The sequence below is a fragment of the Hirundo rustica genome, chromosome 4, assembly GCF_015227805.2.
Source record: "Hirundo rustica isolate bHirRus1 chromosome 4, bHirRus1.pri.v3, whole genome shotgun sequence".
NCBI lineage: Eukaryota > Metazoa > Chordata > Aves > Passeriformes > Hirundinidae > Hirundo > Hirundo rustica.
The window spans coordinates 64,071,031-64,091,633 of NC_053453.1; the positions used below are offsets into that span (position 1 = coordinate 64,071,031).

Consider the following 20,603-nt stretch of genomic DNA (forward strand, 5'->3'; position numbering starts at 1 on the left):
AAATTTTACACGTTTCAGTAGATTACACTGGATTTGTAAATGGTACTTTGCTTTTATTTTAAGTACATAAATGTTTGCTACAAAGGATTAAAAAATGCTCCACATTCTGCTGTTCCTCTTTCCAGCAGTCATTAGGGGAGACTCAGCATGCTCCTTCCCATCTTTTGGGAACCAATTAACAATTACATGATTGTAAATAGCTAATTGCTCTTTTATCTGGACATAACATTGCCACATTAATAATGTAAACCAAAGTAATCCAATAATGGAAACCTTTCTTATGCCATTAGTTCAAATGAGCATTTATGATTAAATCAGCAAGTCGTGTGCAATTGGCAAGTTAAAGCTTGGATGTGAAGTTGCTCATGTCTTCTTACAGCACCAAAACATGCACTTATCCAGGAATCTGCCCAAGTCTCATCAGTGGTCCTGTCTAATTAAAGGAGGAATTGTATTTCACTGGAGCTAGGCCAAATTCTGAGTTTTCAACTTCGCTGGTGAGGATTGGGTCTGGGGAGTTGGGGGAGGGATCTATTCTGACATATTCTAGTTGACATTTAACTGATTTTTTTAAAAAATGCATTTGTACATTTTAAAATGAAATTTCACAAATGTAAAATTCAAAGTTGAACAATTATTTCAAAGCTAAAAAAATTTCATTCTCATACAAAAATCAAAGCAAAACATTCTGACATTACTTTGTTAATACTTGAATTTCAAATATCTTCTCATTAGCTCAGTTTGCACTTTCTGGTGAATAAAATTTTATTCCCCTGCATTTCCCTTTCCAATTAATCTCCCTTATCTCTAATTTGCTCTCTCCAACCCTTCCCCTTGTCCACAACAAGGCTACTATAGTAGTTCTGTTTGAAGCTGGCATTTGGCTTCCATGTATTGGATTCTAAGTTTGCAACATGCCCACTTCCTCTATTTGCCAAGCTAAGAAAACAAAATACTGTCTCTGTACACACACACACACATTCACTCAGTTTTACTCAGGACTTAGCAAAATAAGGATCTTAGTTCCAAACACACTCTGCAGGCAAAGCAAGCTCATTTCAGGGAACTAGTCTGCTCTTCTGAAAAAAAGAAAAGGGCAGGAACAGATCCCGATTGACAAGCACAGGAACACTCGCAGCAAGGTTTTGGCTCAGAGTCATCCTCATTTGCACTGACTAAAAAGAATAAAAGCATGGCCTGCTTTTGGTAGGATCAAAGGTGTCAAAAATGGTGTAAGCAGATTTTTATCGTCTTCTGTGAGTTCTGATGATTTTCTCAATAAGTCTTGATTTCTTGTTGGACGACTTCCAGCAGTAACTGTAGTTTGTGTGTAAGATAATCTGAAAGGGTGGAAAAAAAGGAAGGAAGCTTAGTCCAGAGGAAATCCTGAGATATGGCTGAAAATCAGAGCATCAGCACTGATGGCTGGAGAACTTTATGCTGGGAGATCACTGTATCTGTTTCCTATTCTTGCTGTATGTTTTCTTCTATTCAGTGGTTACTGGTGCACATCTATCCAACATCAAATCAAAAGAAAACAAGACTAGGAACAGAAATGACAAATTGAACTCAAACCCAGGCTCTGATTTCTGAAAAAACCCTTGTGCCACCATGCCTACATCCAAAGGAAATCTGTACTAGACACTGCATGGATGGAGATACACTTAATTTCCACAGCTGCATTTGTGCCCAAACCATCCTGTCCTCTTCACCAAGCTGACAGATCTCTGGCAGCACTCTTCTCCTACCAGTCCTCTCCCCAGCCTTTCAGCAAGTAAGTTTGTGCACAGAGTTACACTTTCTGCCTGTAGTCTCTCCATCCTAACTTCTCTTCTTTTTGCTACATGTCAGACAAATTTGATCCAGAGCTGGTGATCCCAAAGACGTGATAAAGTTTAGTAGGTACCAAGGTTGGGGTGGGAAAGCAACCTTCTCTGTTCCCCCTGTTGGTAGACCTCAGCCTTTTCTTTGTTAAAACAAATCTGGCTGTGGAGGCTGTGCCTTGGGAAAGACATCAGCGTGGTGCCAGGGGTCATGATTTAGGTTTCATGAGGTCTTTTGGTCAAGGAGGAATCTGCATCAGAGGTGAGCCCTGGGAACAAACCAGCGTCTCAATCCTTGAGAGTCTTTAGGTCCACAACACTGAAAGTCAAATGCATACTTACAAAACAGGTTGCGGCAGCGGTCTGACATCTGCCTGTGAATTATGAGGTAGTAGACTGGAAAACCACTCAAAACCATGGTGCATCCAATGCTAATGTTCACAGGGTCTGAGTAGAAAGACATTGCCACTGTGAAGAGGCAGATGATGGTAAAGGAGACAGGAACAAACAGGGGCACCTGGGGAAAAGAGCACAGAAGAATATCAGGGAAAACCGATGTCTGTAGCCAGTCTGACTCTGTATATGCCAGCCCACACTGTATTCATTTCACCATCTAAAGAAAACGAGAAGAACCATATCCTGTCCTGCAGAGTGCTTCTGTACAATCAGACTGCAAACACTTGCATCAGCTTCAGAGCCCAGAGTGCCCTGTGAGGTTCATGCCTCCTATATTCATGTGCACCAAAATCTAAACCTCACTTGCAGCTGGAAGCCAGGCAGGGGGAGAAGCCACCTCCACGCCATGGCTCTGTGAATGTCCTGCTCCTGTGCATGCACACGCACACACATACCTGCTTGCCACCTAAGGCAACTGCTGAGGAAAAATCTGAAGCCAAGAAAGAAGCGACACTTTGAAACAAACTGTTCTTTGCTTACAAAATTCATGACTCGTGTTGACCTGCCTCCAGTTTGCCTGAGACTTACAGTGACTAAACCAAGAAAAACCAGACTCCCCACCCCTGCACCAAGAACTTCAGCTTCAGCAACACCATGGTGAAAATCAGAGCAGCACTCAGCACTTCAGCCGTACCTAATTGGGTGAGCCAATTCATCTGGGTTATTTGGAGAGCAAATAGGAAGACTGCAATAAATAAAAAAACGGTGAAACACTCCCTCTGTCTCTGGATCCAAACTCAGCCAAGTAACTCCTTGCCATGGCTGATGGAATGAAGGAGCTGCTCTCATGTAGGGTGACAATCTTTACAAGCAATAAAGATTGTATTTTGGATGTTCAACATGCCAAGTTGGAAGACATCAGTCGCTCTAGGTATGGCAGCCATCCAGCCATCAAACTTAGGTACTCCTGTGTTTGCAGCCAGAGCATCCCCTGCCAGCCACTCCTACATGCACACTCTCACGCAGATGTGACTGCTCCCTCCTCTTTCCGGTGTTTTCCCACCGTTTTTAACTCGAAATGCCGTGGAGAGCCTAAGTAGCAGCGCTGTCCCACGGACGCGGCGCTCCGCTCCCCGCGGGCGGCGGCAGGGGACGGCCCGTGCGCGGCCACTAGAGCGCAGCAGGAGTCCGCGCACCTTCCCTCCTGCGCAGAACGGATGGAAACCGGGAAAAGGCGCGGGGGGATCGGCCGAACTGACCAAAAGGCCCGTATTTCCCTCCCTCGTTTAATCAGCGTTTAGGAGCCGCTAGAAGTCTGAATCTTTGTCTGAATAAAACCAGGGCAAAACCTCAACATCTGAAACCATCAGCAGCGCCACCCACTAATAAATCTCCCCTGAGAAGCTTGGTTTGAAAGAAAAAAGAAAAGCTTATTCAGTTTGGTTCTGGGGGGTGGTACATAAGCGCAGCCAACCAACAAACTGGGAAGCCTCAAGGTCTCTGCTAACTGCAAAGACCGAGAAGAAAAACTACCCCAAGCTTCGCAGGAGGATGCGCCCAGCTCGCAGAGGACCCCTGCGACCGCAGGAAGTGTCTCTGTCCCCCGAGCTGGTGGCTGCCCAGTGCCAGCGGCCCCGGAGGTCCTCTCTCTCCCCCGGGAGCTGCTGGCTGGAGGCACCATGCAGGGGCGACCAGAGTCAGGGACAAACTGCTCTCGCCTCAAGCTGAATGCCTTCTGCACATCATCCGGCTATGGGAGAGGTGCCCAGGCACAGGAAAGCTGCTCCAGCACCGGCTCCAGCATCCGCTGCTGACATGAGGGGGATCCCAGCACCCAGCAGCGAGAAAGGCCACAAGAGGGGCCCACTGCTTTACATGACACCGTGATTCTACACCAGCAGATGATTCCTCCCTAGTTAGGTTTGCTCCCAGGACCCCTCCACCCACGCTCCTTTTCCCCCAAACCTGACACCTTCCTGCTTCTCAGCTAGAGCTGAGACTTACCTACCGCTGAAATAAGACCCAGGCAAGAGTCCCTTCTCAGCAGCACACAAGAGATGAGTGAGAAAACTGCTCTCTGTACATCTCCCAGTTCCAACATGAGACTTTGTCCCCCTTAGAAGGCAGTCTTCTAACATGCATCTGGGGACTCTGTGTAGAGCTGGCTCTATAGCATTTTACCACACCTGGCTGTTTGGGCACATCAACAAATTTCAGGAGCTCCCCACAGGCATCACTAAGCATCAGGGACTGAAACCCCTTAGAGCCTAAAGGCGTCCATGGCCATGTAATGCTGCAATTATTAGCAAATCAAAGAGAGGAATGAGGGGCCTGCACACTCCTGGCAGCCAGGTATGCGCTGTGCATTTACCTTGAAGGGGCTGTGCAGCTCCGGGTGTCGGTGCCGATGGACGATGAGCCCAAGGGTGGCTAATCCTATGAAGAGCCATCGGGAAAAGCTGAAGAAGTTCAGGAGATGGTAGATGTCTCCGATGCACACCATGGCAGTGACCAAAGGGAACTGAGCATTGTGGATGCGAAATACAGTCGTTAAAGCCGTGGATCGCCTCCTCCAACTCCCCTACAACTACTTCATAGCCCCAACACTTTGGAGTTTGGAGCGCTTTACAGAAGAGTGTCCCAGGCGAAAGGCAAAAGACCTAAAGGCACTGCTCTGTAGTGCTACAAGAAAGAGTGGTCATTTAAAGATCAGCAGCATCTTTGATGCTTTGTGTCCAAGCCAGGACAATTAAAGCATGTGTGATCCAAAAGCCTGTACTGTTGGTACACAGGCTATCTACAATGACATCTGCTAAGTTTTTAGCAGGTCAGCCAAGCTCCAACAGGCACTGCAGCACAGTTGGGATGGAGCTGAACCACGGCCATAAAAAAAGCCCTGAACAAACCAAAACATAAGACCAGACCATCTCTACAAATGCTCATTCCCTGCATTTCCACCACACCTGGGAACTTTCAATTTACAAATAGCCAAAGCCTGGGAGGGGTGTTTTCATAAGGCAATATCGAGCAGCACCTGTGGCAGATGGTAGGGACTGTACTTTTAAAAAAGGTGTCTAATGTTATAAGGCAGGGACTTCAAGGCTGTACATTTGGATACAACCGCTGGTTCAAGGGGACTTAATGCTTTGCAGCCATTTCCTGCATCCTGCCTTCTTTATTTTTCAGGGGGTAATTTAATGTCTCAACACCCTTTAAAACTCCTCAGTTTATCCAGTCCTTGCAAGAAAGCCGAGACAGCAAAAGAACAGAGCATGTCACACAGAGCCAGACCTCCTTACCATTAACATGACAGCGGGGAGGGGGGTATGCCTTCGAATGTGGATCATGGAGAAGAGAGGAGGCCACTGCCCTTCCCTGGAAGCCACAAAGAGAGTCCTAGGAAAAGACAGGGAGCCCTGTACATTAACATTCTACATCCACATTAGAAATGAGATCAGTCACTGGACTGACCTGAGGCATCGAAGAACCCACTCCTTTCCTCAGCACAAGTCTGCTGTTCAAGGCCACAGTTCTGCCTTTACCTGCACCTTCACAGAGAGTTTGGTTTGCGTTGGAACCCACTCCCCTGCCATGGAACAGGGTCAGCTTCCACTAGACTAAGTTGCTCAGAGCTCCACTTTGGGGACATTTGGAAGAAAACCAAGATTGAGTTCCCCCAGCTCTCCCAAGACCAGTTCAGTGCAGTTCAGAGCCCACCATCAGAACCACTGGCAGTGTCTCCTTGGGCACCTCATTGGCAGAGACCTTTGGGCAAGTCCAAAGTGAATGAGCTCAGGCTGGAAACAAGAGTAAGAAAAGTCTCTTGCCATCAAAAAAGGAATTAATCTTTCCAGTGAAAAGGAAGTGGAGGGATCACAAAGTTTAATCATTTATAAGGGAAGGTGTTGAGTTTTATGAAAGGGGACTGTCAGCTTTGAAGACTATATTCTTATATGTACATGTATAGAAAAAATAAAGTGCAATCTCCTCAAATGACAGATGATTTCCAATCCTCTGGTCAGCTGTTGGAAAATATAGTTTGTCATACTGCCAAGAGACCAGCTACACACAAGAACATCTACAAAATGAGAGCAGGGAGTTCCTTGCTTGCATTCCTCCTTTGACTCATGAAAGAGCAATTAGGGAGAAGACAATCACATCCAATTTTATAAACTTAATATCCCCAAACAAACCATGCCAGAGCATCAGCTGGGCTGAACAGGGCCCCAAGCAGCTGGGGCACAAGTGTACAACTGGTTTTATTGCTGTCTCTGTGGCTTTGCAGGGGTGTGGCTGGCAGGCATCCAGGGAGGCCCCATCAGTGTTTATACGGACTTTCTGCAGCAATTATGTTAATGATGCCAGGATGGGGGAGAGAAGGTCAACACGGGACACGAAGAACTGTGCTGTCCAGAGACTTCTCATCCTCAAAGAAATCATCCATTATCTAGAGCAGCTAATGGGAAGGATCATCCACACCTGTACTTAATACAGGAATTCAGGGTAATCGATCAGATAATTCATTAGCTTTCAGGCTTTCATTGCTTTCAGATCAACTGATTTTTCCCTTTGCAATCAAAGCTGTGAAGCAGAACCCACAGCAGAGAGTTTTCTCAGCTCCACAGGACCAGCACAACATACTTCTTCGTGAGGTCTGCCCTTCTCTCCAATTTCAAGGTTCCTGTAAGCCTGGAGCGTGGCAGACAGTGAAGCTGGCAAGTTTATTTTTCCACATAACAAAGCTTTTCTTATTGTTATAACAAGATTTCTTGGACCTTGACTATTGCTTTAGGAATAGCTCATCCCAGTGACATTTCACTGACTTCAAAGCAAAGTCCTCAAGGGAGAGTTTGCCTAGAGAGCCTCACAACAGAGGGACCTCATGCCCTCCAACAGCACAGCTGGGTGAACCCAGCAAAAGAGGACTCAGTCTCACTGAGCAGCTGCCGACATCAACAAAGTCTTTAGTGCACCAGAAACACTGACATTTCACTTTAAACTGGGGATTTAAACTGAAGAGTAGGGGAGAAGACAAAAATCTTTGTGACCAGTCCTGGATACCCAAGTCTGGACTTGGTCAGAAATAGAAAAATTGGACTCTGAGCCCAAAGGGACCATCCTGTAGCTGACAACCTGGGAGACAAAAGCCTTATTTTTCCCACAAGAGTGACTAGAATGCCACTGTGTGGACAGCAAGTCACACAGGTCAGTGATGCTTCCCTCTGATTCAGCGAGCCAAAAGCATAATAGATCCTTAGGGGTGTGACCTGGAAAATGTGAAGATTCCTCCATTCATGGTTCCAAAGCAGGATAGTGCAACAAGGACAGGGACCACAGAGATCAGGCTTTTGAAGGCTCGCTGCACAAAGCTCTGGAGGAAGAGAAAATGTGACTTTAGGGAACATGTGGTGATCTCTGGGTGACATCAGGGTCAAAAATAAAAGAAAATTCCATCAAAGGAGCAATATAGGAGTCATAAATCTCACTTTTTCTACAGTCATCTACAGGTTATTTTTCATTATCTTTTAGGCTTGACAAGAAGAATTTACTTTTGCCCAGTAATCCAGAGAAATTACAAAACAATAAAGCATTTTATAGGAAAACCATCTCTGAAAGTCTTGCCATGACCGCAGCATAAGCTGGCCACGCTGTGGAGATAACAATAGCAATGACAACTCACCACAGCCACAGCAGGAGAAGCCAGAACATCTTGTGTTCCCAGGACTGTGTAATAGGAGACGTTGGTGAGCATGTACCCCACGATGACCGTGATCACAGACACGATGACAGCCAGGGGGATGTTTCTACAAGGAAGGAGAACACATACACACAAAGAACAAGCTGCTAGCCCTTGTTATGCACAGTATTACCGCGGATTTTATCTGGTAGTACAACTGACTGCAGTCAGGTGAACCCACAAACTTATTCCTCCCTTACTGCACTTGGGAAAGCTGCAGTACCCCCGAGGCTGGAAACCCAGGGCAGCTTCCTCCTAAGCCTTACCGTTCAGGTTTGACCAACTCTTCACGCACAAAGCTGGTCTGAAACCTGCACGATGGGAAGAGACGGGGTGAGAGTCTGAGTCGCGCTGAGGGCACCTGTCTGCCGCCCCTGAAGTGCCCTCCCGTCGCACCTACCAGCCGGAGTATGCGAACATGCCTGCATAGAAAGCCAGGGGGAGCTTGTCCAGAGCCAGCGACTGTCTGTCAAAAGCATCCTGGAAGTTCTCGGTGTGGCCTAGAGGAGATAAACAATGGACACAGAGCAGGAAAATGTCAGAGACGGGCTTCCTTCCCTGTAGGATAACATCCTCCTTGTACCTCTTGCCCAGACCTGGGAAGATTACGATTTCCTTGGAGCAGGGTATTCAAATTCATTTCATTGCTCCCATTTTAGTGCTGTTGCTGATACGTTTGCTTTCCTGCAGTGACTTTGAAAAAAAAAAAAAAAAAAAAAAAGGAAAAAAAGGAAAAAATAATCTATCCCTTGTACATCTAGGGTAGGCATTTCAGGAAGGGCAACAACAATAGCCAGTTGTTTCCAACAGACCCTGCTGTGGGAACAGCTGAAGGAGACGTGGGGATCTACGCTGTCCTCTCCTTTCTTTAGGCCCAAATTAAGTTGTTGGGTTGACTCCCATGTTCCATCCCCAGCCCCCTCAGCAGCTGGACACACACTCCTCTTTGATGTGGTGCAGCCAGCGAGGAGGCTCAGTCATCTCTCACTGTGCTCTCTCCTGTTCCTGCTGCTGGAGCAGTGACCCCAGCCCCGTGCTGGCCGGAGCATGGGAACCAGGCTGGAGGAGGGGATGGAGCAGGGACCTGCCAGTCTGACCCACCACCACTCACCCACCCACAGGAAAGGACGCAGAGGGTGAAGCAAATCAAATTTTCAAAGTAGAGGTGCCTCAGATATTTACCAACGGCCCTATTTTTCCTTCAAGTTCTCTGCTCGAAGTAACAAAACAAAACATAACAACAATAAAAAAAATCAAAGTCAGGATTTTCTCAAAATAAAATAAAATAAAATAAAATAAAATAAAATAAAAAGAAGAAGAGAGAAATGCTGAATGGCTTCTCATTCAAACACAGTCAAAAGGAATTGCATTCCCAACATTTTCAAACCCCAGGTTTGGTTCCACATCTATATTCAATTTTCCATGATAAACTGTCTTTAAGAGGTGAGCTGCTTGCCTAGTTGGGCTTCACCAGGCAAGGTGTGACATGGCACGGAGCACATGGAGAAGATCAGGCCACTTCTATGGAGGTGATTCTGCAAGAAGTCCAGTGACGAGATTTGGGCACCTGGGTTTGAAATGCTGGCCCAGCAAGTCTCTAAAATAAGCCTGAGCCAAAGAGAAGGTAATGGCAGAGGAAAGGACAGAAGTGCAGTCAAAAAAAATATAAAAAGCAGCACAAGGCAGAGGAATCAGGCAAAATTATTTAAAAGCACAAAACTGATTTTTAAGCACACACACACAAAAAAAAATTAAGTCAATTTGAAAATAAGTTTGAAAAAAACTAATTCAAAGTATAGGAGTGGGCCTATTGAGGTACTTTTCTTATGTTCTAAAAGGATGGCTGGTAAGTGATGGTGCATGAAAAGGATTTATTGCCTGCAATGCATTAATGAGCAATTTACAGTCCCCGGTGAGTCACATGAAATACAACCTCTCATACTGGAGTCTCTTGGTGAATTCTCCCTCCAGATGTCACCTGCACTTATCCTCCCACCAGAGGACATGTGCCAGGGCTCCAGATTGTCATTTGAAGGCATTCCTAACAATAATGGCTCGGGATTCCTAGCTGCAGGGCAGTCCTTTAGTTCAGAAGCGCTGCCAGCCCAGGGGGAGCTCTGCATGTTCAAAGGAGCCAGCTCCAGACATCAGAGAGAAACATGAACACAAAGCCCACTGCCTGTGGTGTTTTCTCTGCACAAGAAGGTAATAGCGTGGAGAGGGAGCAGGCTTCATCCCTCGAGTGGGAATGCCTTGAGCTTTTCTATAAGCTGAGGCTTGGATTAAAGCCAATACTCTTGTATCATTCACAGAAGATACTACTGGTAGGGTTTTTCTCCTCAGTTTCATGCGGGCATGAAATCCCATACCAAGTTTATTGTAAACTCACTAAATTACCACCCATCTCAATCTGGAGGTAAAAAACATTAGCTTATGCCATGGAAGGGTTAGAGTTGCCATAACCAGGGCTCAGCTGAGGGTTGATAACTCATTACACAGCTGTGACTGGCCGGAGGATGCTGTCACATATCCTAAATGTCCATCGAATATGTGCTGCTTTGGAAAGACTTTGAGCTATGCTGGAAACAGGCAAGTCTGACTCCAAAGAAAGACCATCTGCAGAGGAAGGTGCCAGTATGACCCTGGGTAGGATCACACATCCTCTGGCTCACTAAGACCCACTAAATTTTGGAGAAAGCCCCACCCAGCCAGGTGCATCAGCCCAGTGCAACGTTGCAGCTTGTGCCAGCTACGCCAGTAGCTCCCAGCTAATTCACATCTGGCACAAGGACAAAGAAAGCTCCTTGATGGGGGACACATCGAGCACCCTCCCTCAGCCACACAGCAACACCTACCCTGGGCCAGCAGCATCATCCCTGGCACGATGATGAGTGCCAGAGCCAGGAGTTTGACAACGGAGAGAGCCGTCTGCAGCCGCGCGCTCCAGGTGACGCTCCAGGAATTGAGGGTGAGGACCGTGTCTGGAGAGAAAACACTGCTACAGCTGCAGCCTGTGCTCATCACACACAGGGAAAGATACAGCAGCTCTCCCTGCCCTAGGGTGTGGGGGAAGGCCACATCTTCATGCCTTTAGGGAGGATGTCAGAAAACATCGGTGTGTTCCAGCACACAGTGTTTAAAGAGGGAGCAGACTTATGCTCTTGAAAGGGAGCAGGAACCTCGTTCCTGCTGGGCAATCCACACCTGCCTGGGGGAAAGGTGTGGACATCTCAGCAGCCCACTTCACGGCGTTCCCTGTGCCGGTCCACACCAGTGGGACAGGCAGGACAGCTTCACGGGCTGGATGCACGAGAAGAGGAGCCCAAAACCTCAAGCCTTACACCCACAACTCATGTGGCTTTTGCACAATTACACATGGAGGGTTTCTGCTCCCACACCTGGCAAAATCCCCCTACCTAGGGCTCCGGCTGGTCAACAGGGAGGCCCATTGCCCTTCCTAGAGAATACAGTGGCCCCACACCACCACCTTGAATCAGAACATTTTGGCTGGCTGAGGAGGTAAGGCAAGACCCTTATCCCACAGGAAATAACATCCCATAAGTGCTCCTAGTCTAGGGCAGAGGCCAGGACGGACAATGCCATAAGTGTTAGTACTTACAATAGCCCAGGAGAGATACGAGCTTCACCGCAGGGACAGGGGCAGCACAGGGGGCGAAAAACGGCTCCAGCATGTAGCGCCCAAACGCCAGGGAAACCACAGCACTGTTGGCAGGCCTGGAGTGGGGAGTGTGGGGGGAACCAAGCACAAACTGCTCTGAGGATGGCTGAAAAATGGCATGAGGTAAAACGGCACCAAACTTGGGAAGGGGAGCGAGTTTCCCCACCCAGCTTAACCCTCTCACCCATGCAGATGGTGAATTCCCACCGAGTCTTTCTCATAGGTTTTTCTCAGTAAAGGGGTTAAAACCCACATGCTGCAAAATGATTACTTTCCAACTTGAAAGCAAAAATTGAGATTAATCATACTGAGCAATGCAAGTGTAGTTCATATGCTCTGCTTCATCTAAGCTTACATGAAGGATACAGGTTATTGAGAGGTGAGGACTTCCTTTTTAATGTTAAAAAAAAGAGAAGCAGTTCACAGTTTTATAAATTATTTAACTTGGGGCTAAGCCAGGAAGTTGTCTCCACTTTCTGAATCTGGAGAAACCGAAAATGTTTCACACGGAAAACAGAAGATCTGAAATAAATCTGGCATCTATTGCCAGTCTGAAATATACCACAGCTCTTGGGGGATATGAGCTTCCAGGGGAGAAGAGATTCTTCATGTACAGAACACATTTAACGTTTGCAACTTTCCGCATTGCATCTTCTTCCTTTTATCATTGAAAATTCTTTAAAAATCATTCAGCTTGTTTCTACTCTTTCCTTTACGAACTGTCTGGACCATTGCCTGGTGCCATACCTTTTGGTATTTTAAATTATCACTGCATCAGGAAAGAGGCAAGAAAACCAAATCTCTTACCTGATAGCAAAAAACTCTGCCCACAGGAATAAGAAGCTTGGCAGAGGACCTAGTGTCTCCAAAATGTAGATATAATGTCCTCCAGACTTGGTGATTCTTGTTCCAAGCTCTGCATAACACAAGGCACCTGGAAAAGTTCAGGTAGAAATATACCAAGTCAATTATCCCATGGATTTTCCCTTTCCTGTGTGATGTTTTAGGAATTGAACAAATCCATTTAAAATAAGTAGTGAATGAGAGGAAGAAAAAGAGGTTTAACAGAACCACTTTTCCCTATTTTTGTGCACTACTGTGGTTTGAAATAAGTTTTGAAGTAATTGGTTTACCTGCCAGGTGGAAAGAAATTTTCTGTTTTGTGGTTAATATTACAACATTTCCATGGAAGCTCTGAAGAAGGGTGTGTGATAGAAATGCTGCACAGAGCTACAAGAGGCTTCCTCTGAAAGATACCCTGGATTCTTGCTTCTCCTCACAGACTGGTGAAATGGTGCTGACAAAGCAGCTACAGCATCTCAGCCACGAGCCATGGCTGAACTGGTCATTCCACTCGTGTTTTTGATCCCAGGCCACATTTTTGTGTCTTTATCTTGCATCTTTACGTAAATCCCTTCCCTCTGTTGTATCCAGCGGTGACATGGCCATGCCTCCAAGTCCCATGGCAATCATGCCATATTCAGGTCATGCGAGGTGGTGACAACCTCAATGTTTCCTGCCTCCCTGATGGAAATTTTGTGCAGAATTCCTGTTCAAAGCATCAAATGTAGGCAGACAGCTCACCCCATCCTTTCCAATGGGCCCCTTTAAATGCTTCAAGCATGCATATAAGTGTGTTGGTGAACTCATGCAATGGGACTTGTATATATGCCCCACTTGAAAGAAAAAAAGCATAAAAGAAAACAGGCCTTTTAAATATACTGCAAAAAAAAAAATGTGTCAGAGAAATGATCAAGGGAGATTATCAAGCTGATAAAAGGGAAGAACAAATCAACAAATCCAGCTACAAAATGCCATCACTTGATGGAGAGGCTCCCAAGGCCCTTCCAGCAAAGTGTATCAAAAGATGCTGTAGAGGGAGAATTTTTGCAAGTGCGGAGCTTGGCGATGTGATTAGCACATACATTATCATTTACTGCTGTTCTTGGTTAAAAGAAACACCATGCTCACACTATATTGTCAGCTTTTCTTTAAGCAGAAGTGTATAATTCAACAAAAGCCACACAGAGGTTGCGATGTGAAATATTGGTACACATATGCTAAGAATAAGAACAACTTGTTACCCTATTAACAATTGAATGTCTCCGTTTCTAAACGTGCATGTACCTGCCACAGTGTCAAAGTGGGGTTTTTTGGCATGGAGTATTTCTCCTTTCTTGGTGCTTTGTGTGGGTTTTTGTTGCTTTGTTTGGGATTTGCTGTTTGTTTTGGGTTATTGTATTTTTTTTTTCTGGGGTTTGTTTGTTTTTGTTTTGGATTGGTGTTTGTTTGTTTGTTTTAGTAAGTTACAACAGAAGAAGAATGTTAAAGTCACCCACTGTAATAAGCATCAGATTTCTCTCCTAGGCTGGGAGAACTTGCAGTTGTCCTAATAGCACCTTTAGAGAGTTTCTGAGATGGTGATTTTAGCTAATGAAAGAAATTAAAAGCCACGTGATTTATCCACTGTAACTTACAAGAGCTATGCTATTCCAAAAGAACTAGAATGAAACTGTCATCAAAATGACAACAACTCTTTGTGAGAAAAGACTGGCATTAAATGACAGAAATCAAGCCAGCAGTGAAACACAGAAAGTGGGGCAGCATCAGACATACCCACACCGTTTCTCAGACACCCGCCACGGGCTGGTGCATACCCTGCAGCTCCCCAGGCGCTCTGCTCCAGCTGTTCTCTCTGACAGAAAGGGGGTCCCATGTGGCATATTGGGACTCTCCCTTCCTACTCTCTTCACAGTGCCTGTGAAAAACACAGCACAGCCCTCAGATTCCCTTTTAGGTGCCTACATCTCCTTTCCACCTTACAGAAGGAGGCCCCTCATTCTCTCCCGGCTTTCCTGGCAGAGACCATGCTGTCTCCATTTGCAGTCGCTGTCACTCCCCTGCCCTGGACTTGTACATGAATTGATATTCACAGACCATAAGCGCTGGAAGTTTGTCCATTGCCCCAGGGAAATAATTTGAACTAAAAACTCCTAGTGACCGTTCCCTGACTTCTTAAACCTTTGTTGCAATAGGAACCAGAAACGTTGGGTTTATTCATCCCCCAGCCTTCTAAACATAAAAATGAGCAGGCTCCCCTCACCTCCCAGGTGCTTAAGCAAAGGCTGCCAAAGCTCAGCACTCACCAAACATGGAGAGAAGCCCACAGGAAAACCAGACGACCAGGGAGAATCCCACGCTGCCGGAGCTTTCCAGTACTCCTTTGGGGGAAATAAAGATGCCGCTGCCAACCATGCTGCCGATGAGCAGCGAGAAAGCCCGCAGCAGAGTTATCTTTTTCCTCAGGAAGATGGCTTCTTCTTTCTTGTCTTTCCCCATGGCTTTCTTCCAATCACTGGGGAGGATCACGCATTCAGGAGCTACGATTTCCCAAGTGTCCTCAAGGCTCACCTGTAAGACAGGGAGTTAGGGATTCAAGGATCTTCTTTTCTGGACAGAATTGTTTCTCAATAACTGGACAAGAGCTGTTGAATCTGTTCTCCTCAGCTGCAGGAGGTGCCAGCCACACCAGGTGAGTAGAACACCCCTGGTATCATCTCTCTCATCAGTGCAGCTCCCAAGAGACACTTCAAGTGTTTTCTGCTTCTTCTTCCAGGCAGCACAGAGCGTGACATGTCACAGGCCAGCCACACCTCAGGATGACTCCCAGATCTGACTTTGAGTAATGTCAGATTGCACAGACTGGAACTGGCCAGCTTAGGGTTAATTTAATGGGATCTAAGGCCAAGATCCAATGATTTCAGCTCACTGGCAGAAAACAGATTTAAAGCTGCAAATCTAACAATACCTTGAGAATCTCTGAGGTTAGGAAAACATTAAGTTGCATTAGTTGGTGCACCAAGAGGATTTAAGTTTTGTTTTGCTTCCTATCCACCCTCGCTGAATGAACTAGCCCTGATTTTCTCACCTGATTTTCTCCATTTTATCAGTGTTTGTTAATATAGTGCCAAGCTTTTTTGCTTTCAAAGTATTGAAGAGCCAGGAATAAACACTGTTTACAATGTAAGACAGAGCTTAGTCATTACTAACAGACGTTTCTTCTATTAATATAGAACATTCCTTGGTAATAGCAAGTGAAGTTTTTCCTAGAAAAGAAGGACACTTCAGGGATCATGAGTTGATCCAGATTTAGTTCTCACAAGCTGCAGCAACTTCCCACTTCCCTCCTTGTCTCTCCTGTCTCTTTCTATCACCCCTAAATTGGCAACTTCACCAAGAAACCCACCTTCTGCTCAGGTAGGTAAGACAAATTCAGGTCAGTTACTACAGCCTAATTTGCTGCAGCAAACCTGCCTGTAGTTTTCCTAATAGCAAGGCAGACCTTTTACACTAGCAATTATCTCTGGCAGAGCAGGTAAGACAAGTCTGGAGTAGATAATTTGGCTCTTGTCCGGCCTCCCGCCACACATCCCCAAAAATGCTCACGCACTCAGCTTCAGTGATGTTTTTTTCCATTATTCTAACCCAGTAAATTGCATTATGGTGAATATTAGCCCCAGCCCCGTGGCTGTGTATTATTGCAAAGTTACATTTTATATGAGACCCTGTTTTATGGGTTTCTTGAATATTTTAGTCATTACAGTTGTGCGTCCACAAAGAGAGAGTGGTCACCTCTAGAAGAAGACCTAAGCAGCCAGAAATTGCTTTCTTGGTAGAGAGATAAAATTGTTCCCCTAACTTTGAGGGGACAATTCTTGTTACCACTCACTCACAATAATTTTTTGCATGCCCTGTGTAAACTCAGTGTAACCAAGGTCTTTTCTCCCCCATTCCCAGCCCTTTTCCCACCTGAAAACTGTCAGGAAGAAGCGGGGTTACCACTTTCTCTGCACACATATGACAAGCACATGCAGAAAGCCCTTTCTCCTGCCAGCAGCATGAGCTGGTTTCTCTGAGATTGTGCCAAGCCTGCACAAGCATGTTCTCAACCAAACCAGCCAAGTTTAGTTATTAAACCTCTAATGAGTCCCACAGGACTCTTTGAGGCTCACATGGGTCACATCAGCCTCATCTGGTCCCACAGAGCTGCTCCTCAGAGTCGCAAAACCTCACAGGGCTGCTGGAGACCGTGGCTCTGGAAGAGCAGGGATAGACACCTGGGAGCCTCCCAACCCCTCAGCTGCAGCTCCCTCAGACACCAATTAATTACCTTAATGTGAAATACCAATATCGTCTGGTATTTCTCAGCTGAAATGAGACCCACAGAGCATTCATTTGCAGGGGTGAAACACAGAGCCTCACCAAACTGAAATCGAATTGAAGAGAGATGCTGTGCACAGCTGTGTCTAAAGCACCATTCAGAGGTAATTAAAAGTGCACTTATCTGTTTGGCTGGGTTTTAAACAAAGCAGGTGCATTTACAATCCATCAGACTCCCATTTCTTGCTGGGGTCCTGAAGCCGCAGAAGACAGCGTCTCTTCGCAGGCTCTGAAATTACAGAGAGAGCAGGGGAGGAACAGAAAAAAAGGAGAGATCAAATCAAATTTACAGACCAGGTTAATGATCCAAAGTAAACACCAAACTGTACTTCTGTCCCCATGCCTTTTTTTTTTTAATACTACTGCCGTGCAAAAGTATGTGGAGATAAAACAGTCCAGTCCAGTAAATTTGAGAAAATTTAAACGTATCAATACTCATTCCAAAAGTGGTTGAAGGAGGAGGAAAAAAGGTAGAAAAGGGAAAAAATTATAAAGAGAAACAAAAAGCTATTGAATAGAACTTCAAAGAGTCACCTAGCAGAGTCTACAGCCCAGAGAGACCATTCCTGCCTGCTCTGCTTTCCAGCTACATTCCAGCACCAGGCACATTAAAATTCAGGGATGTTAATCCTTGTGGCAATGCTTAAGAATATTCACAATGTGCTTAGCACAAAGGAAACAGGCAAAGCTGCTTTTTGTTCACCCCTCAAATCCTTCTTGTCCCAAAATGCAGTACCTTTACGTGAGAGAGATCATCATTCAGCAGGGCTAGAGAAACTCAAACCCCTTTCACAACTTATCACATACACTGGATCTTTCCTTCCTCGTTCTTCATTTACACAGATTTTATTTTGTTGGTTTGGGTTTTTTTAGCTGTTAATCTTACCTCACAAGCACTGGAGCATGGACGGAGAGGGAGGAGACAGGCGTAAAGAGAGAATCATGTCTGTTACTCGTAGTGGTGTCTAGAAACCCCAGTCAAGAGCAGGACCCACTGTGCTCTGCAGAGTGAATGTTACTCCGACGAAAAGCTAGTGAGATAAACAAGCAAGCTGGAAAAGGAGAGGAGGGAGACAGCATCATTCTCAGCTGGGAGCTGGGACCTAGAACAACGAGTGACCTTTCTCCTGTCATGCAGGGAGCGGGTGGCATCCCTGGGAAAACAAACTGTACCTCCAGAGTCCCACTTCAAAAAACACCCCAGCTACTAGGGAATATTCCTAAATATTTACAGCTGTATTTTCTTTGTCTCCTCAATCAATATCATATATCCAAGGACAGGTTAACCTCTTCCTTTCCATACTGCAAAAGATGCAGGCATCAAAGTATTCCTTGCAGTCTCACTATTTTTTTTCTTTTTTGGTTCCAAAAATGTCACTCCAATTCAATGTCTACCACAAGGCACAGAATCTAACTAAATAAAATCAGCAGTGAATGGGAGCTTTTTTATTCATGCATGAAAGTAACATAAATAAGCGTTAATGAGGCTGGTGGTGGTCTGTTCTGGGAACTCAATCAGAAAATCTATTTAGGAGACCTGAGAGATGTTTGTTTATAGACCAAAATGAGCACAAGAAACAGGCTGAAAGGACAAGACATGCAGCTCAACTTCTTTTCGGTGTTCTACAGCTGGTTTGCCACCCTGGATAAGAAACCAAAAGGGACAGTAGTTAATAAATCAGGCTCAGGCTTGCAGCCCCAGATGTAGTAATAAATCCATGCAATTGCCTTAGGTGTAAATGTAAAAATAATTTCCATTGGTTTCTCTTTCTACAGAGTTTCACAAATATCATCTTGTGAACTGTCTATCAAAAGACTACTATTTCCTAACATTTCTGTCTTAATGAAAAACTTTTTGCCTTGACAGCAAAATTGCTCTTGGCTCAGGTCACAGAGCTTCTATCATCTCATTTAGGCATTTCCAGTTATCCTTCAGACAGGGGTAATTGTTCTGGAAAACAGGCAGATGGTACGGTGAGTCTGGGCCTCTTGATGATATGAGGATGAATTTTTAATTGAGAACTTGAAAGTGTTGAATCCACACTTTGGCTAAAAATTGGGCTAAATTCCTGTCGGCTTGAGAGTTCCTTCCTACCAGGATTTATATTCTACACCAAGTTTAAAATTCTTCGTCATGACCAGTCTGCCAAAGCAGACATTACAAATGAAGATGTTTTATAACTGTAGGGCTGATTTATTTCCAAGGTGCACAGATCATACGGCGTCATCTCACTTTTCTAGGTATCCAATTATAAATCTCCATTCAGCTGCCACTAGGAACTTGCACATCTGTGTATCCAGAACTGATTTCCCATTAATGTTGTGCACAGGAACACTGGCCCTTTCATGAGTATTTCTTTCTCACGTGTTGCCTGTGACACACAAAAAACAAATCTGGAAAGATGCACACCTGATTAAAAAAGACTCCAGTCCTCTTCTACAGCACCAGCTATTAAAGACTGTTAGAAAAGTGCACCAGCACCCCTGTATGATGAGCTAACATGATTCCTCTTTCTTACAAGCAGGAGCAGGGAATACCCAAGGCACTTGCCTTCCAGCCCATCAGATCCAAACGAGCAACAGCACCCAGAGTACCAGGCACTGGAGCATATGAATCCTAGAAAAACAAAGGAACAAAACACTTAACAAGAGACTGCCTCACATAGTTGTGTTTCCTGAGGCCATCTTGGCTCTACATTATCTCTAGTGGGGCACAGTGCAGGGAAGTGTCCTCAGAGCTTTGTTCTTCTGTGAACAGTCCTCCAAGTAGCAAGCTGTTTTCACTCTCCAGATCAGACCTCCTCCCTGGAACAAGACAATTTGTCCTATTCAAAACTGTTTTCTTAGCTGCGTAAGACAGAACACAAACAAAAATAAATCTAAACGTTTCTAGCAGAAGACACCCAACAGAGAAGTCTAATGGTGTAGCAAAGTACAGCCAAACTTTCCCCAAATGAGAATTCTTCTCAAGCACTTGAAATTAAAAAAAAAAAGAAGAAAAAAAAAACAATATAGAGAAACATCCCCCCTCATTCCAATGGTTTGCGGCACTGCATCAGTGCTGAGGTCTCGGAGATTTTTTGCCTCGGACCTGGAGCTGGGCAGTGTCAATGCTCAACAGCTCTCACTCCTGCAGGGAAAATTCCTCCATGAACCAGGCCTTTGTTTTACCTTAGACCTTGGCTGAGGGCTATGAAGGACACTGCTTCCTAGCCACTGCTTGGTGACTTAGAAAAAAACAGGTTTGAGGGACTCAGGCTGCTCTGTGGGGGCTGTCACTCACCCCTGGGGCTATTTCCCTGCAGGGCTGCTATGGTGGGCTCATTATCAAAGCCAGTATTCCCACCAGCAATAACCCAGTGCCACCATCATCCAGAAACAGGCAGTGCTTTAGAGCTGCAGACTAATCCTGAAGCCTCTCCGTAAATATTCTGCAAGAACAAGACACATTTCCTGAGTGGGGGAAAATGCCAAAATAGTCAGGCTCATCACCAGCTTTCCTCACAAAGAGGTAATTTCTCACTCATACCAGCTCTTTTATCCTGCTATAGAGACAGCTCTCTCCTGGTGAAACTCCTGCTGGAGTCAGAAGAAACCCTCTGCTGCTTTTGCTGGTGTCAGGTGGTGGGCCCCATCGATGGAGGTTCCTGATCTACCCTGCTTTAACCATCTGGAATGGAATCCTTTGAGAGCTGACTGAAGTAATAAAATTCTTCTTTCCATATTGCTTCATATATTACATTATTTC

General features: G+C 45.4%; 1 protein-coding gene across 5 annotated transcripts; it reads right to left on the reverse strand.

The window, feature by feature from the left end:
- Window positions 1-32: 32 nt before the first annotated feature.
- On the reverse strand, window positions 33-17,900 carry LOC120752009 (cystine/glutamate transporter-like). 5 transcript variants are annotated; one of them, XM_040062612.2, is made up of 14 exons: window positions 17,742-17,900; window positions 16,806-17,084; window positions 14,782-15,046; window positions 12,443-12,569; window positions 11,576-11,691; window positions 10,812-10,937; window positions 8,357-8,456; window positions 8,223-8,267; window positions 7,900-8,023; window positions 7,487-7,590; window positions 5,519-5,615; window positions 4,591-4,740; window positions 2,166-2,340; window positions 33-1,340 (listed from the first exon to the last, which is right to left on the reverse strand). In XM_040062612.2, exons 3-14 carry the CDS (start codon window positions 14,972-14,974, stop codon window positions 1,276-1,278), a joined length of 1,422 nt encoding a protein of 473 aa, XP_039918546.1. In that variant the 5' UTR covers window positions 14,975-15,046; window positions 16,806-17,084; window positions 17,742-17,900; the 3' UTR covers window positions 33-1,275. The 5 variants fall into 5 exon arrangements, with proteins under 5 accessions (XP_039918546.1, XP_058276264.1, XP_058276265.1 ...); XM_058420281.1 differs by having other exon boundaries at window positions 14,782-15,047; window positions 16,979-17,084; window positions 17,742-17,880; XM_058420282.1 differs by lacking the exon at window positions 17,742-17,900 and adding an exon at window positions 17,592-17,666 and having other exon boundaries at window positions 14,782-15,047; window positions 16,979-17,084.
- Window positions 17,901-20,603: the final 2,703 nt, after the last annotated feature.